This window comes from Embiotoca jacksoni, unplaced genomic scaffold (genome assembly GCF_022577435.1).
Source record: "Embiotoca jacksoni isolate LCO1_2020_lvr unplaced genomic scaffold, fEmbJac1.0.p SCAF_26, whole genome shotgun sequence".
Lineage (NCBI taxonomy): Eukaryota > Metazoa > Chordata > Actinopteri > Embiotocidae > Embiotoca > Embiotoca jacksoni.
Window position 1 is genome coordinate 5,939,618 of NW_027185377.1, and position 18,118 is coordinate 5,957,735.

The 18,118-nt window shown below is 40.6% G+C and overlaps 2 protein-coding genes across 2 annotated transcripts in view; one reads left to right on the top strand and one right to left on the bottom strand.

Moving 5' to 3' along the window:
• The first annotated feature begins 1,608 nt into the window (after positions 1-1,608).
• chac2 (ChaC, cation transport regulator homolog 2 (E. coli)) lies at positions 1,609-5,222 on the top strand. Its single transcript, XM_069160367.1, has 3 exons — positions 1,609-2,227; positions 2,981-3,016; positions 3,373-5,222. The coding sequence occupies exons 1-3, from the start codon at positions 2,093-2,095 to the stop codon at positions 3,754-3,756; spliced, it is 555 nt and encodes a 184-aa protein (XP_069016468.1). The 5' UTR covers positions 1,609-2,092; the 3' UTR covers positions 3,757-5,222.
• Positions 4,878-18,118, bottom strand: part of psme4b (proteasome activator subunit 4b) — a 36,612-nt gene continuing 23,371 nt past the window's right edge. The window contains exons 34-47 of the mRNA XM_069160368.1: positions 17,665-17,818; positions 17,140-17,206; positions 16,926-17,051; positions 16,520-16,672; positions 16,218-16,322; positions 14,788-14,879; positions 14,396-14,527; positions 13,974-14,176; positions 12,460-12,545; positions 12,123-12,251; positions 9,812-9,967; positions 8,742-8,880; positions 8,293-8,426; positions 4,878-6,359 (exon numbers count right to left, since the gene is read on the bottom strand). Coding sequence (XP_069016469.1) covers positions 6,225-6,359; positions 8,293-8,426; positions 8,742-8,880; positions 9,812-9,967; positions 12,123-12,251; positions 12,460-12,545; positions 13,974-14,176; positions 14,396-14,527; positions 14,788-14,879; positions 16,218-16,322; positions 16,520-16,672; positions 16,926-17,051; positions 17,140-17,206; positions 17,665-17,818 — 1,811 coding nt within the window. The 3' untranslated portion in view covers positions 4,878-6,224. The remainder of the gene's footprint in view (positions 6,360-8,292; positions 8,427-8,741; positions 8,881-9,811; positions 9,968-12,122; positions 12,252-12,459; positions 12,546-13,973; positions 14,177-14,395; positions 14,528-14,787; positions 14,880-16,217; positions 16,323-16,519; positions 16,673-16,925; positions 17,052-17,139; positions 17,207-17,664; positions 17,819-18,118) is intronic.

Genomic DNA, 18,118 nt, shown 5'->3' on the forward strand with positions numbered 1-18,118 from the left:
ACATTTACTCCTACGTCTTTGTTTACCATCTTCCGAACAAGAGATAACAAATTTGCCAAATTCACCTAGTTAAGGCTCATACAGCATATTTTCTTCAGCAGAGAAAATATAACATATTCTGCCTCTTGTCTCTTAGAAAACAAACACGATGTAGAAAATTCTGTTTACATTCCCCTAAATGTCTGTGTTGTTTGTCATCTTAATAAGACGCAAACAAATAGCAGGAAAAAAAAAAAAAAAAAAAAAAAATCACAATTTATTATTTCTTAGAGAAATGTGTCCCTGTCAAAGACAAATGCTACAAAATAAGGCACGATCATGAGACGATTAGTAAACTGTTGGTGGTGTTGATTCGCATGTGGATGAGATAATTAGATGTATATTAGGTTTAAGATATTTTGAGCAGATTTAGCTTCGTGGCTTACGTGTAATGGCACGTCTGTGTAGCTGAATGGAGGGTTATTGTTAGTATAGAAATATCTAATTATTTTCACAGCATGGGGCATTCACACTACTTTAAACTGCTGCATTTACAGAACAGCCTGTTATAAATTACAGGAGGCGTTATGAGATGAAAAACAAGAAGGGTATAATTTTGAGTTGGCGGCCACATGTTTCTAGAGCAGTTGACGTGGTTATTGTTTTCACAGTCATTTCCACATTTTAGACAGCCTTCGGTCCTCTGTTGCCTTCCAGTGACAAGCTCCGCCGCAGCAGGTCTGCCTTCGGTGTCTTGAACAGGGGGTGTCTTTATAGCAGATGTTTCCTCTGCAACATATTCCAACCCAACTGGGGATTTCCACCGCAGATCTCCCTCTCTAAACTGGAGCCTGGTACATTACATAAAAGATTTGCTGACTAGTCTCTCTCAGACGCAGAACGAGTAGGGCTCCTGTGCACGGAGCTGACATTACAAGCCAGACTGTTGCTGTCCACTTTATTTGGTTCTGAATCAGTGCTCACCACGGCACACGTGAAGAGCATTTTATATGGGAGAGTACATCATGATACTCTGTGCGAAATAGAAAGTCAGCACCCCCTGGTGTCAGGATGGAAACTCGTGCGTTATCTGTTCCACTTCAAGTGCAAGGCACAAGTAGACATTTATTGAAAATAAATTAATGGGTCCATATCAGCGGTCGTACAAGAACATTTAGGGGCTTCGGGAAGAATATTTAATAGACCAAGCAGATCATCTAAACAGAGAGAGAGAGAAAAAAAAAAATCACTGGTAAAATTGTTTCTGAGAATTGAATTGAATTAACTTTTTCCACAAGATGAGGTCACATGAGCAGAATTATTGTTAATTAAGTTGTAGCATTAATATCATAAATAATAATTTTAAAAAAAACACGTTTATTATTCTTTGATATATCCATTATACTAAAAACAACCAGTACAAGGTCAAAATCAATGCTTAGTGGCTTATGTGGTTTTATCAGTGTTGGATACAAATTCTGATGTAGTGATATAAACATAAAAGTAAGTATGGCATATACAGCACCCGATTGTTATGGGATTGCCATAGCCACCTGTCGAACTTGAACTATTTCCGTAGTCGAAGTGTTGTGATTGGACATTTAGTATGTCACGTTGACAAGGTTTTGCTCTTTTCCGTACCTTTTGACCTAAATGAGAGTCGAGTCACCGAAGTAGCTAAAAACATCCGGAATGACGGCTTCGCCTTCAAAATAAAAGCCCTTCGGTTCAAAATAAGCGGCTGTGACGGTAAAGCCCAGGGTCTAATGAAAGCTCTATGGAAAGATTGGAGCTTTTATTTGAACCGATGGCTGAATATCCACTGTGCAGTTTGAAATGTTGAGAAAATGGTCAATACGGTCGACGACTGCGGTTTATACTGAAAGTTATTCAGCGGAAGTTGGGGCACTTGCGTAATCCAGATGACTTGAAAATGTGTTCCTGGGACAGACCTTATAAGCATGTTTTTTTGTTTGTTAATAAAGGTGAGCATGTCGGTCATTATAACACGATGACCATCGACTGAAGTTATAGTTGTTACAATAAAACGAAGCCGGTTCGTCCGTCTCCATCCGTCCTTGTCGTTAAGGAAACGTACGCTTACTGTCTTATCATGTGGGTTTTCGGCTACGGGTCCCTGATATGGAAAGTCGATTTTCCTTATGAAGAAAAAAAGATTGGTTTCATAAAAGGCTTCAGCCGTCGGTTTTGGCAGGGCAGTACCGACCACCGGGGAGTACCGGGCAAGGTGAGTGTTGATTTGGGATATATACTGGCAAGTAAACAAAAAAGTCGTAACGTTAACTGATGCAATACTGAGTTGAGACAGTCTGTGGAGTTCAATTTGAATGTCTGACCAAGTACACATTGTACTTTAAAATGTCAATACATTTGGATTTATTGTGAGACATCACGTTATATAACATATTGTGCTACTAGACTGTCTACTCCGGCGTTTGCTGCAAAAATAAAGTTATAAATTCATTTGACTTTGTGTGTGTGGTTTCCACATTTTGCCCTTCCTTTGAGCCAGGTCATGACACAGCATATTGTAATCAAGTAGTCTGAGAAAACACCAGATTTCTGCCCTTTATTTTGGCTCCGTATTCAGGGTTTAGTAAACCGAGCCCAATACTTTTGGCCAATCATGGGCCATTTCCCAAGGAAGGTATTCCTATTGGCTCTTCTACAAACGCAGACGTGTATGCACGTCTCTTCAGATATTAAATATGAATCAGTGGTGAAATAGTCTGTTGAAAAAGTTGCTATTACAGCATTGGTAACAAGTAGAGCCACACGGAGGGCAACTAGGTTATGGTGATTTATACGGCGCATCCCAGGTTATAGCTACATTGCAATATTGGTTATATTCTTACTGTAGCTTCATGGATCATTTTCCGAGTCTAACATCCCACAAACACCGGGATTTATTTGAAGACTTCTTTCATTTATATGTCTTCGTTTTTCAAAGTGTCTGATCCTCTGTTTGTGTCCTTTACAGCCTGGCCGGGTTGTCACACTGGTGGAGGATCCTAAAGTGAGTTATAACCCCTCTTAAACATAACGGTACTATACCTTACTCTGTAATGTGGCTACAACTATTAGGGGCAACCTGCCAGTTATTTTCTTGAGAAATGTGGCATTGTCGAAGGTCAAATAATAAAACTGCAATGAACTTCAATATTATAATAAAGCCCACGTTGGTTTCTTCAAATTGTATGTCTGATTCAAGATATTCCATTCACTACCGTTGAGGACTAAGAAACCAGCAAATACACACGTACAATAGTGGGGCCAGTCCACTTTGTTTTGCTTAAAATATTTCTATTTATTATGAACCCATTGTAAAAATCATTGCAGTTATTGTAGTTTTCTCCCTCGCCTCCTCTTCAGGGGTGTGTTTGGGGCGTCGCCTACAAGCTGCCGACAGGCCGGGAACAGGAAGTGAAGAGCTACCTCGACTACAGAGAAAAAGGTGGTTATCAGGTCATCACGGTGACCTTCCACCCCCGTCCACCACTCACTCCCTCGCCCAGCCAGACGCTGCTCTACATCGGCTCTCAGGACAATCCCGACTACCTCGGCCCCGCACCCATGGAGGAGATCGCCAACCAGATCATCAACTCTGTCGGTCCGAGTGGTAAAAATACAGAATACCTGTTTCAGCTGGCGGATGCTGTGAGGACTATTCTGCCTGAGGACTCAGACACACATCTGTTTTCTCTTGAAACTTTAGTAAGAGAAAGGCTACTAAATGGACAGAAACACTCAAAGTAGGTTGATTATGATTAAATAAAGACTTGATTCATTATTTATTTAACAGGCTGGATTTGTCAGATAATCTCAGGGTTTAAGAACCACGAATATGGGGCCAATCTGGATATTTGTCAGGTACAGATATTCTCTTGACCTCTTTTGTGTCACACTGCACAGAAATGTCACCATACAGTGTCCATAAGTAGTGAAAGCCGCTTCAAAATAAAAAGGCAAAAACAGCATCCAAAAACTACATAATATGTAAATCACATAATAAGCTTTGAATATAGCAGCACAAATAAAAAAGGTTTAAATTCATGTTTTGAATGTAAATATATTCTGTCAATATTGATTTTTTTTTTCTTCCCAGTATAGTATTGAATAGGCGAGATTAGAAAAACTACAATACAAGTAAAAAAAATACAAAAATAAAACAGTTTATTTTTTATTAAGCGTTTAGCACTCAAAAGTTCAGATTATCTGGCTTATCAGGACTGTGGGTTTCCTCTATTTTTATTATAGTTTTGTTCATAACATATCAGAAAAACAAAACAATAGGTGCCCGCTATAATTTCTCAAATCCCTAGATGATGTGTTGAAGATATTTTCTTTTATTCACTGGTCCGAAAAGCAAACATACTCAGCTCTATGACACAGATATCCCTTAAATGACACTGATCCCATCATTTTTCTTCAGGTCCATTACCAGGACGCATTCACAATTTGTTTTAATTTGGTTTATGACCAGATACCTGAAGAAAAATGACATTCCCATCAGCCTCAGCTGTAATTAGGTGTTAAGTGCCAATTAGCAAATATTAGCATGTTAACACGTTAACATAATGAACACTGTAAAAACAACTGGTGAAATTGCAGCCTTTCAGAGCTGTGAGCGTGCTGGTAGACAATTTTTCCCCATCTTACTGTACTTAGCCTTATTTTTCCTGACAGCTTGTTATAAATAAGTCACCACATTAACATAATGGGGCCTGTATTATGCTGCTTTGATTTTTGTGGGACAAATTTGGATTATAATGATTAAAAACAAGGAGAACAAGGTTTGCCACAAAGTTGAGATTCACGTTTGAATTTCTAAAACTAAACTTTAATATTAGGTTTACAAACAAACTCCGTCATGTTCAAGCACCCCCCCTTTTTTTTTTTTTTTTTAGAAGTTAATATCGTAATTCTTTCCAAAGTTACTTAATAATGATTCGGCTTTGCTAAATACCCTGCATCTCTCTTCCTGATACCAAAACCACATTTCACAGCGGTTATCATTGTAGACACTGATAAACACTCGCACACAAACAGACACAATGTTTACTCCTACTTTGTCGCACTATCTGTACCTTTTGGCACACCAGCATCAGCTACCAGTTCCTTGTCCTCCTGCCAGCACACGTCTCAGCACAGTGAACATATCAAACTCAACAGCACTGCATCAACAAGGAGTCAACATGAAGAATAAAATAGTGACAGCTCTATTTGTGATCCTGTCTTTCTTAAACACACACACACACACACACACACACACACACACACAGTTGAACCAGTGTTTATTCCTTGTAGTGGCATCTGTACAACAAAACATTTGTTGGCACTAAACCAAAAACTAACCCTGCAAGAAAAAGCCTTAATGTTTGATTGCAGAGATAAAGTGCATGTATTTTATCTGGTCAGTGAACCCTACAAACATGCAACACATCACACTCACACTTCCTCCCTCAAAAAAATGCATCTCACTTTGCAAATGATGCAAACAGGAAATTATCGGTGCTGAACTATTGTGTAACACAACACTGTTATATAGGACAATGCCTCTGTAATTATTTAATGTTATACACTAATAGGTATATATGCTTATAAGTGTTATATTTTTGTAAATTATATAATTTATATCGATATTAGGTATAATATTTTAAAAACAGTATTACCTTGCATTATAAGTGTTACATTACAACTGTAGAATCTTTATATTCTACACATTTATATTATCATAGAGAATGTTTTTCTTTCCTTTAGTAAGTAAATAGATAGAATTATAGTGCTTTATACTTATTCAGGAATGTTTTAATAGTGGCTTCAGTAGAGTGAAAAACTGTGATGAGAAATCATGTTCTGAAGAGAGGTTTCTGGCAGATCTGGGCATATCAGTGGTTGAATATATTCAACAAGAACAAGAAGAAACTAAATACACACCTTTATCTCTAAAGTTGCCACCTTTGGGGCTGCTGAGCTGCTTGGCGAGATAAAACAAACACAACAAGTGAGTTAAATATTTGAAGCCGTTCTGCCCACGACTGCTTTCCTGCTGAAGGCCAACTGTGGCATGTGAGGTTACAGAGGGAGAGCCAACATTATCAGACATTATTTTAACAGGCTGCACAGAGGATTTGAGTTCCCAACAGTGTTCGAAGGTGTCATTATTTTTTTTCTGCAGTAGCGGTCAATCATGTCTGTAGAGCACCTAGAAGGCAGATGGCTGTCTAGGCGTAGTAACAGGGCGACACCAGCAGGTCTGTGAGCACGAGCAGCTGGTCATCGGTGAAGCACTGCCGGTGCTCCTGCCAATTATCGTGGTGAGTGCGCCTGAACTCCGACAGGGTCTTCTTCACCGTCATCTTGGGACAGAAAACAAAATCATAGATCTATTTCTATCCTGGAAGGACTTGGAAGACACCACACATTTCAATAAGCCACATTCAGAATGCAGAGCGCACCTTTGTAAACAATACACAAGAAGCAGTGGTGGACGTTCCTTGAGTATCACCGATATGCTACTTCATACTTGCATGTTTACTCCTCTACATTAATTTGACAACTGTAGTTATGCAAGATTTTTCAAAGATCAACATAATATCCATGTAAACGTAGAATTGATTGCGGATTAAACAAACAAACAGCACATGAAGTAATTCAAATGATCTCAGTATCGACCAACTACAAGAATAAAATGCAAATCTATACATTAAAATAGTCCAATAATACATGTAAAGATCATAAAGAGGCATTTTGTTGTGTAATAGGACCTTTACCTTTGATACTTTATGACTGCGTTTTGCTTGTAACACCTATTAACATTTTCTTTTCATAAATTAAGAACTTTTCCTCAAGAGTATTTTATACTGTTGTTTCTGAACATTTGCAGGAAAGTCAGAAAAAGAAAACCAACTCAAATCATTTTCACAAACTTCTTTTTCCTCAAAGAAACGAATCAATCACTGACAAAAGCATTCACAACATAACATCGAAGAAATCCCATGAAAAAACTAATGAAATAATCTAACTTGCCTTTTGTTACTGGCCTTGCACACTGAGTCAAAACAACTTAAACCTGTACACCAGAATATTTCAGGCTTTTACTAACTTATATATCAGTTACTGTATTATGTGCAGTACAAAAGTAAAAGTAAAGATATTTGGCTTTTAGATAAACAAGATGTTACAGTGCCAAACTTCTACACTAATGTATATCAGGCCAAAGGGATGTGTTTGTTTCTCCGTGTTGGGAAAGTTCCATTAAACTCTGCCGTAAAGTCCTGCAATAAAGAGGATGTTGATAGCAGCGCTTTCTTTTGCTTCATTGGTTTGAAGCAGTGAAAAAAGTCAAAAGCACATCTTCACTCTTGATAACAGCCACTATCTATTCTTACAAGGAAACCTACACTTACGTTTAATAGTGGAACTAGAACGACGTTGATTATGACTTGCAAAGTAAATAGTTCCTGTTTTCAGCGATTAAAGAAAACAACAACCAAAAAAACAAAGCCACTGATGTGGAGACACATAATGTAGAATCCAACTGCAGCTGGCAATCTTTGGTCTACTTGTTTATATCAATTAAAAACTAATGAGGGAATAATAAATCATTAATGTTAAAATGCGAGATACAACAATTTAGATGAGCAATGTAGAAATTATTTAAAGTGAAGCAAGTTAGGAGGGAAAAGTTAGTTGGTTCAACAAGGACACAAAAACAGGGAATTAAAACAACTGATCACAAACTCAAGATATATTCATGCCTTAAACATCAAGTGTATTTGTTTTCAACTATGACCTTCTAACGAAACAATTCGATTAGATTAAATTTAAAGGAAGGAAGGGGGTTCCTTTAACCTGAGCTTGACAAAAGAAACCAAGACATGCATTCTTTGCGAGTATGAACAAAATCTGCCGTTTCCACGATTTGAAATATAATTTTTGTACAACTATTCTTCCCAGTATTCCTTTCTAATCGACTATTTAATTCATCGAATTACAAATATATATATCTATATCTATATATATAGATTTTTTTTTTTCATTGTATTTTGTTTCTCATCGTTTTCACTTTGCAACAGGAGAAGCAGTAAATTATCATCAGCAGTGGCTCCCCATGACTGTAATGTATTATTGAAACTCTGCTCCACGGATTACATTGTATGTCTGCTTCATGCCTGAAGAAAGGCCAAAGACACAATTTTCTCCTCAATTGGACAATGAAATTGTATTTTTTCAGCTCACACTGTTTTGAATTAGATGTTTATATATATGTGTGTGTGTGTGTGTTTGTACCTCTATAGGCTGTGGGTCGTTGAGATGGTCGCTCAGGTCCATCAGTATCTGAGGCATCCAGGGGGGAACATCGTAGGGGCTCGACAGGATGCACGCACTGAGGCCGAGCACTCCAGCATGGCGCCGCACTAAGTCTACGCGCAAGAACACACACACACACACACACACACACACACACACACACACACACACACACACACACACACACACACAAAAGAGAGTTAAAATAGGCTTTAGAATTTCAAGGTTCACAGTTCCTTGGGGATAAGAAAGGGTAATAGGGCAAGTATTACTGTGATTGCCTCACTGTGTGATTGTGACGTGCACAAAGGTGTGTGTGTGTGTGTGTGTGTGTGTGTGTGTGTGTGTGTGTGTGTGTGTGTGTGTGTGTGTGTGTGTGTGTGTGTGTGTGTGTGCGCGCGTGTGTGCGTGCGTGTGCGTGCGTGTACCTGTGGAGGCCAGCTCTCCTCTGGCCTTGGGGAGGCGAGTCTGACTCAGCGTCTGGAGCTGTGTCTGCAGACTGGACTCCAGAGGGAAGAACTGGCACTGCAGTAAACCACTGAGGGTGGTGCATGCCATGTCCCTCACCTAAAGGAAGAGAAAGGAAAGGAGGGGGGAGGGAAGGACAGCAAGCAGAGAGAAAGAGTCAGAATTAGGAAAAAAAAAAAAAGACCCATGCACAATTTATTAAGAGGCGAGTGCGAGGAGATCGGGGGAAAGCAAGGTACACAGGACAGAGATGAGCGGAGGAGGAGGAGGAGGAGGAGGAGGAGGAGGAGGAGGAGGAGGAAGAGGAGGAGGAGGAGGAGGAGGAGGAGGATGCCGAGTTAAACTGAGGTAAAATTCACTTGCAGAACGTCGCTGCCTTCCTGCATCACTTTGCATAAATTATGAAAATGCACTGAGTGATGGTTGATACATTGAAACAGACAATGATACAAAGGCGAGGCATTCGCCAGCTGCACTCTCGCACCGTTAACAAAATATTAAGAGAAGTAACTGTGTTTGTAATTAGGCAACATGGTTGTTATTGATTTCCACCTGTGCTATGCATTTAGATCAACGTGAAGAGATGGGATAAAGGTTTTAAAAGCAGGACATGGATTACACAAAAGCTGACAGAACTCAATATTAGAAGAGACTTCTACATTCTGCGCAGTAAAGTTGATTTTATTGCAGTCAATAAATGGACATTAATAATTAATTTAGAGCAAATCAATGAATATTTTGACCATGAGATTGACTTATGATGCTGGTGTTTGACTGCTTAAATTACCACCTACAAAAGAGTGCAGGACAGCCATAGTGCTCTGTCAACGTCCCTGTAACTACAGTGGGAAATAAGGTAGACTGTTATTTTTAAGCAATAACCGTAAACAGTAAAGAAGGATTAAGATTTAGTGAAGAAGAGACGAGGGGACCATAAGTGGCCCCTTTATAATCTTCTGACAATTATACCTTGCAGAGGCGCAGAGGTTGCGTTAAACCAGTGTTTGCTGCTTTCCTGTGAATACATTACCTCAAGCTGCTCGTCAAGCAGCAGCTGCATCACCAGCTTGTGGATGCGGAGAACCTCAGCAGGCACACTGAGCACAGTAAACAAGTTGTAGAAAATCATGATCTGGAGGTAGGTCAGCACTGAGAAGCGTGCGTGCCATGACCTGCTGGCTGCCATCTAGAGAGAAAAGAAGCGAGAAAAGGGGCGAGGTAATGAGAGATTAATGGGGGGGGGGGGGGTTTGTACGGAGCCCCAAAGGCCCAAATAATGATATCTTGTGCAAACAAAAGTATTATGTTGTGAAGTACACGAGCTCTACACAATGTGTTGTGTGCACAAGTTATTATCTCGTGAAAACAAGTTAATTTTGTATCAGTTCGTCTTCAGACAGACTTTCTCCAACACACGATGCCACTGCTGGAGAACGGTTCGTGCTGCATTCATATATTATTCTGGTAAACAGTCCGGCTTGTTTGTATGTCTTTAAACTAATCAGAATCATCTTGGGCAGCGTTAAGCCCAGGAAGCAGCAATGGCGTCTTCGTAAAACAGTGACGGGGGATTGGGGGGCCGGAGGTGGATGAAACAGTCGTGTCAATGGCAGGCTCACACCAACACCCTACATCTGGTGAGTCAGACTACTTTATTTACTTTCAACCTGTTCCTCAAGTTTTTTTTCTGTGTTATACAATGAAAATCTTTCAGCTGTAGCATAACAAGAACATGAGTCAGCAGCTACATTAGTGGCTCTGGGAGGCTGTACCCGCTGTTGGCAAAATGTCAGCATGCAAACTTGTTCATAATCACAATGCTAGAGTGCCAATGCTAAAAAGGTGTAATGATGACCATGTTTACCATCTTAATTTAGCATACTAGCACGGCTACATGTTCTATCAAGCGCTAAAGACAACGTACAGTGGAGGCTGATGTCACTGGGTGTTGCAAGGATTTGGTCATTGAACAAAATATTGGACAAATTGAAATTTCGACCTGACGATGGCACTGAAATTATTAAAATACTGACGCTGCTGAACACGGCGAAAAAAAAAACCTGGGGCCGCGTTCAAGAAGAATCGGGTGCATATTTTATAAGACAACAGGCCGAGACGATGAAAGGACGTCACAGATTTGGACCGCGTCGTCTGTCGGTTACAGAGTTTGGGAAGTTCCAAAAACTCACAGAAAATATCAAAATAAAAAAAATAAAAAAAGAAGAAGGGAGGAGGTAACACTCATCTCATCTGAGCCGTGTGAGATCCCCAGTGCTCAGTACACAGATGGCAACGGCTTCACAGAAGACAGGGTTTCTCAAAAACATCAAATTAGATCTGGCACGCCGGACTCACATGAAAACCCTTCGGTGTGTGTGTGCACTGAGAGGAGTATTGATGGCTTCTTGCAGAAAATCATTTGCCTTCCAAACAAGCAGAGACCAGCAATTTTATGAGGGGCCTAGACTATATATAGAAGCTTTGGAGGCTCTAGATAGGGACTCGAGATGTCCCACACTTGAGTTTTAAAGGAATAGTTTGACATTTTTGGAAACACTCTTCACCTTTTGCAGCGTTACGCGAGAGGAAGTTTGGTTCTAGGAAGAGTTAAGTGCTGCAAATATTCCCTGTGTCTTGCTTCTATTTATTGAAGGATTTATTTCTTTGTATTAATAAAGAAGTAAGACATAACTTTTTAATTGGTGAGTTTTTTGTTTTTGTTTTTGTTTTACCTGAGCCAGGCTGAGCCAGGCTAACTGCTTCCCCCTGATTTCAGTCTCCATGCTAAGCTAACCACCTGCTAACTCAATAGTATATATAATAATATATATTTAGCATTCAGCATCTGACTCGGACAGCCAGCGTTCCCCCAGGAAAATTCAACTATCCCGTTAAATAATTCACGTGCACAACACGATACCTGGTTTCCGCAAATGTAAAATATTTAAGTTTGGGCGTCGAGGTGAAAGAGAGAAATGTTACTGCACTGCTTTCTCGCACCGTCCATCATCAAATATGAAACCGTGGACACCAAAGGTGGGAAATTCTGAAGGCATTTGAGGGCAGAAATTTCACAGCAGGGGCACCGTTCACAAACAAAAAACTCAGCAGAAACATGTTTGAGCGTCATAAAGGAAGCTAATTAAAACAGCATAGGTTGTTTATAGTCGAACACAACACTTAGGGCAGCACTGGTGTCCGGAGCACTGACAGCAAGGCAGGTGGGGGCAGCGTGTGTGTGAGCATGTGTATGCCGGAGGGTTTTAGACTATCTATGTGTTTATGCTTATCTTTGTGCGTGTGTGTGTGTGCGTGTGCGTGTGCGTGCGCGTGCGTGTTACCTCCTCCAGCGCTGCCAGAACCAGAGGGATGTGCTCGGGATACAGCAGGCCCTGGGACATGAGAGAGAGACACGTGCGCGCATCCTGCTTCATCTCATCATAGCTCTCATCAATCTCCACCGGGGCAATCTGCAGGGAGAGAGAGGAGAGGAGCGGAGAGGGAGGGAGGGCGGAGAGAGGTAGGAAGACACACAGCCACGCACCATTTTGAGTAAATGAAGAGAGAAATTGAGCTTAATGGGCAAGTAAGATTGAGTGGGTAATAATGCTGTGCTGGGACCTGTGTGTTTGTGTGTGTATTTGTGTGTGTGTTTTTTTTTTTGGTTTTTTTTTTTACCTTGAAGAGGAGAGGCAGGAGCTGTAGTTGCTGCTGAACAGGAGTGGTAAAAGTTCGCCCCGCGCTCGCCATCAACCATTTCAACACTGCAAACGACACGTACGTACACACAAACACAAACACACAAACGCACACACGGGAGATTTTGGGTTGCTGCCAAATAATAAAAACGGCAGTCTCGGCGCTGTGACCTTACTGCGTTGCCCCGGTAATAAAACACAATCTATCACGATTTAGTATCTAATGACTTGTATAATTTAATAACCAGATATTTGTCTGTATAATGGAGATGAGAGTAATGACAGAAACTGAAAGAGCAACGATGGGCCGATATTAAGACAAAATTCTTTTTTTTTAATCTAAATTCAGTCTTTGGCAAACAGGTGGACCGCCACAAAAAAAAAAAAACAGAAGCGGATGTGAATAAATACAAAAGGATACTAAATGTTGAGCTAAAATGAAATACTTCTCTGACACTACAATGACTTGTATGTTCGAGCAAGTTTTTAAAAAGTATTTTCAATTATTTATGCCCAGGTTTTGTGGTATTGTGTCTGAGATTTCTTCTATCATAAAATATTCTGCGTTGATAGTAGTATACAGCATTTACCACTACAGAACTCCCAGTGGCGCTTTGCAAAATTTTGCTATAACAGTACACGGCTATGTTTCAGTCAGACACTCAAACAGGCTTTAGTAACATACATGGGAGTTGCATCAGTATACTGATATTTTTCCAAGTTAATAACTTGGAAGTGTACAGTTTTTAAAATTCAGAAACAGTAACAAGTAATTTTTTTTTTTTTCTTTCACTTCAAGACTTGATTAACAGTGATTGCCTATGCTCTCAAAAGGTGGACGCAGCTTGAGCAAATTTTATTGAAACTTTGTTCAACTTTAATTCCTCAAACTTTATTTAAAAGTGACTTTGCTGTTGAACTTCCACCAAATCAACTCAAAATCCAAAAAAATCTCAGTTGCAGAAAAGCAAATAAAATTAAAACGATCTGCATGGCTGATGCAACTATAATTAAGTGAGAAAATATGTTTTTTTTTTTGTAATTTAGAAGAACGGACCTTTTAGTTCAATAGGATTTAAACAAATTCTGAAAAAACAACGTAAACACTATTTGTTAAGCTGCTATTAGAGACTAGCCTGCAACTGAGAGAAAAACTAAATCTAGTTCGAATTGCTCCACTGTGTGACCTGCACAAATTATACCCTCCCAAATATTGAGTCAGACTCCATTCCATAGTTTCTTTTTAAAATGCCTGAACACCCCCCCCCGAAATTCCCCTTCGATCCATACCTCACTACCTTTTAAAGTAACTTTAAAAGGTGAAATCAATAAGGAATCACAGCTTTTAGTTTGTTTCATCTGGCTTCAGTGTGTCTGTCTATTTCACCCAGAGAACAAGTTGTCACGGCAAATATATATATATATATATTTTTCCCATAGCCTCGGCCATGTCCATCCACCACACAGTTTACATGCTTGCATCCACATCCTGACCCGTCTTGAGCAGTTTGACAGCCTGGGTGCACTCGTCCGTCTCCTGGGTGTTCTCCTCGTGAACGTGGTTGTGGATCTCCAGCTCCGACATGAGGGGCTTCAGTTGCTGCAGGACCCGGGTGACGAATTCTGCCACGTGGGGGGAGAAGGTGGGCTGGGTGTGGGGCAGGGCCACGTCGATCATGAAGATATAGGTCAGGACACTGGAGAGAGAGAGAGAGAGATGGGGTAAAGGGGGAGAGTCAGAGGGAGAGAGGAGGGGAAAAAGTGAAGAAAATACAGTACAAAATGGGAGCAGCTGAGACATACATGGATGTAAATATGGAGCCTTAGAACTGATCACCCCCAAACAGCACACACAAACTAATTAATCTATTCAGACATGAATCCAGAAGAGAAAACACAAATTTTCAGTTCGGTACCTGCCGATGCGCTCCCTGACATTTTTATACACCTGGGTGAGTTTGGGCTCCAGGTAGGCCAGCAGCCTGTGCAGCAGCTCAGAAACCCTCCACTGCTGCTGGGTCAGACCTCCCTGCAGCACATACAGCAAACTGACAGAGACAGAGAGAGGGGAGGTGGGGGGTTCGTTGTGTTATTGCACCATGTAAGCTCAGCATTTGTCAGCTCAGGTTACGACTGCAGCCTGAAATCAGAAACCTCAGAAATACTGTAAATGACAAGACAGCGCAAGCGCTGCGCTTATGGTTATTCATGGAGACACACACACGCACGCACACACACACGCACACGCACACACACACACACACACACACACACACACACACACACACACACATACACACACACATACCTGGCATCCCTGAATGAGCCGCCCTCTCCACTGAGCGGGCTCTCCATCAGCAGCTCAAACAGCCAGTGGAGTTTCCTGGGGTCCCTACCCTCCTATTGGATGGCATCCAAAACAAAAAATATTTTTAGAACATCTATTTCAAATTGTACACATCCACTGAGTTACTGTATGCACATTTTCCCATAAATTTCGCCTCCCTTAAAGGAGAGAGTCCACTTCCAATTTCAAAACATTTTACAGTTAAAGCATCACATTGATTTCCTTACTGTTAGTCAGAAGTGCAACTACTGCACAAGAGGATGGAACAGCTGTATTATTGTGTGCTGTGTTTAAGACAGGTTTTTATTGGATTTTTAAAAAGGAGTGCTTTAGTCTAAAATGATCTTACAGTAAACACAGTCCTCCTGAGGAAGGCACCATTTTACAGACTCGTCCAGTAATGCGTTTGTTGTTGAATAGCAAGATTAAGAGTCAGCAGCCTCACAGCTCTGTGAGGATATGTGCGGTGGGGCTTTGAGCTAAGTGCTAACCACAGGGACAGTGGTAACATGCTTAGATTTAGCAGGCGCAATATATACTGTTGTTACCATCTTAGTTTTGGTTGTTAGCATGCCAACACTTGCTAATTAGCACTTAACATAAAGCTGAAGATTGAGAGGAGTGTCACTACTGCATCAATCCATTATCTATATTGGCTTTGTAGGCTCAAGAATATAGGTAGGTAAAATAAGTACAAAGAAACAAATACAAATACACATAAAATAAAAATAAAAATAGAATGGAATTTCAAAATTTTAAGAAAATATACAAAAAAATATAATGATAAATGTATAAATACACAAACAAACAAGCTATATTCATTAAAAATACTCAAGACAACCTTTACCTATACTGTGAAAATGTAACTATAAATGTTTCTAAATATATTACCATTGCAATAGGTCAAAGATATATGTATATTGCATCTGATATTTCACATTAGTGGCATGCATTTGCATGAGTAGTGAGTAATAAATGTATATATATGTCTGAGTATAAATAAATGATCCTGTACGGGGTAATGGAGAGGCTGTGGTCTATCCCAGCAGACTTTGGGCAAAAGAAGAGAACAACCTTGACAGGTTAGCAGTCCATCACAGGGCCAGTAATATCATTAATTTTGCAGGTAATGTGGTCAAAAACAAGCCAGCAAAGAAATTTTAAGGTTTTTCACATTCATTTCACTTAAAACCACAAATGGCAATCGAGTGACACTGCAACTCGACAACCAAGTCACGAAAATAGCAAAAAATATGAAGAAACTGTCACATGAACATTAGAAACATCTGGTTCAAACAAAATGTAAACGCAAAATAAACGGATAAACTTTTCATGAATAAGCCCTTAGCTGTGTTCTCTACGATGTATTTGTATGCATGAGAGCCACTCACACAAGCTGTAGCGATGCAGGTGCCCCAGTCTGTGTAGGTTTCCACTGTGATGTTGGTCAATGCTGTCCTGATCAAAGGGCACAAAAGCCGCCATAGCCTGTCCACCTGAGCACAAACACACACACACACACACACACACACACACACACACACACACACACACACACCGTACACACAATAATGAAAGTTTTTATTAATATTGACTTTTCTTATCAAAAAGCAGTGCGGTGTGTGTATTTTTTCCCGTGTGTGTGTGTGTGTGTGTGTGTGTGTGTGTGTGTGTGTGTGTGTGTCTCCAGTACCTTGCTGAAACTCCAGAGTTTGCTGCCTCTGATTAGTCCTGCAGTAATCTCACACACGCAGCGCTGGGAGCTCTCGTGGGGGTCACCGGCGAGCTGCTCCAAGTGAGGCCATAGTAACGGCAGGAACACATCACCATAGTTACGAAACAGCCCCTGTCATTCAAACGTGAGCGTGTCGGTTTGTTCGTCACGGAAGAAACCAAAAGAAAAAGACAGATTACAGTCATTTGTTTGACGCAAGTAAACTGCTACCTGAGAAAAAGGAATCACAGAAATTGTTGACAGAAATTGCAGCTTTGTGGAGTTCAATTCAGCCTCGGCTAGTAGTGGTATGCTGTGTCACTTTTTTTCTGAAAGGTTTTTTGTTTTGTTTTGGATCGATTGAGGATGAGAATTTAAATTGCACCTTGAAGAGACAGAAGCGTCGAGGGTTGAAGCTGTCTTTTCCTTTCCGATCCTCCAGGGAGAGAAACTCTATCAGCTGGTCAATAAACTCCGGGTCCGAGAAATATTCAAAGATGATCTTTTCACCCTGAGTGACGCACAAACACACACCTTAAATGTAGTATTAGTGAGGCATCACTGAGAGATGCTGTGTGTGGTGCAGCGTGAGCACCAACCTCACTCATCTCCTCATATGGCAGGTCATCTTTTGGCTTTTCAGAAGCTGCATGGATCATCATTTCTCTGAAATGAGCGTGAGACAAAGAAGAGGCTGCTGTGATTTATAGATAACAACACAAAGAAAAAAATCTGGATAGACACATGCTGTCTTCAAATAAGCAGCAAGGATAAATGAATGATTATAAAGTCAGTTAGTCAGCAAGCCGTCCGCATACCAAGACAGCCCGCCAGCCCTCCACCTATACATCAATTCTTCTATCTAGGCCAGGCGGTAAGTCGTTCAGTCTGCCTTATCTGGGCCAGGCCGTGACAGGAAGTCACTTCAACACCCTGCTAGTTATCCAGCCTACCAGATCAGTCATCCAGCAGTTAGTCAGACATAAACATAGCCACAAAGCCGGGCATCGAATCAACCAGACACCTAAGTCAATCAGCTATTTTGCTCGTCCCAACCAAGCAGTTAATCAGCCTTCGAGTTTTTAAATCCTCTTCCTCAACAGTCAGTCAGTCAGCGTATTTACCTCGGCCACGAGTAGTAGCCCCAGTGTGTTTTCTCCACATAATGCTGAGAATCCCACTGTTCCTCACTCTGAGGAAGGTTGTTGCTGTCGTACTGCAGCCAGCGATTCCCCTCGCGGTCCCCGACACACAACCCCTGTGGATCCTCGATACCACCTACAAAAACGAATGCAATTACAGAAAGCACCCTGAACACACACAAGTGAGTGTGTTATTTGTCTTAGTTGTAGGTCAGTGTATGTTCGTGGTGGGAAGTTTCGGTTTCTAGACGAAAGATTTTCTCATTTAAAGCAATTGATCTTTTAATAAAAAGCAAACATGGATGTATATTATGGTCTTATTGTTTACTCAATGGCAAATTAAAGTACCACACAATTAATATGTACATCATGAAGTATGGTTTGATTCAAATTAAGAACCAAATATATGAGTTGTATGGTGTATTTGACTGTTACC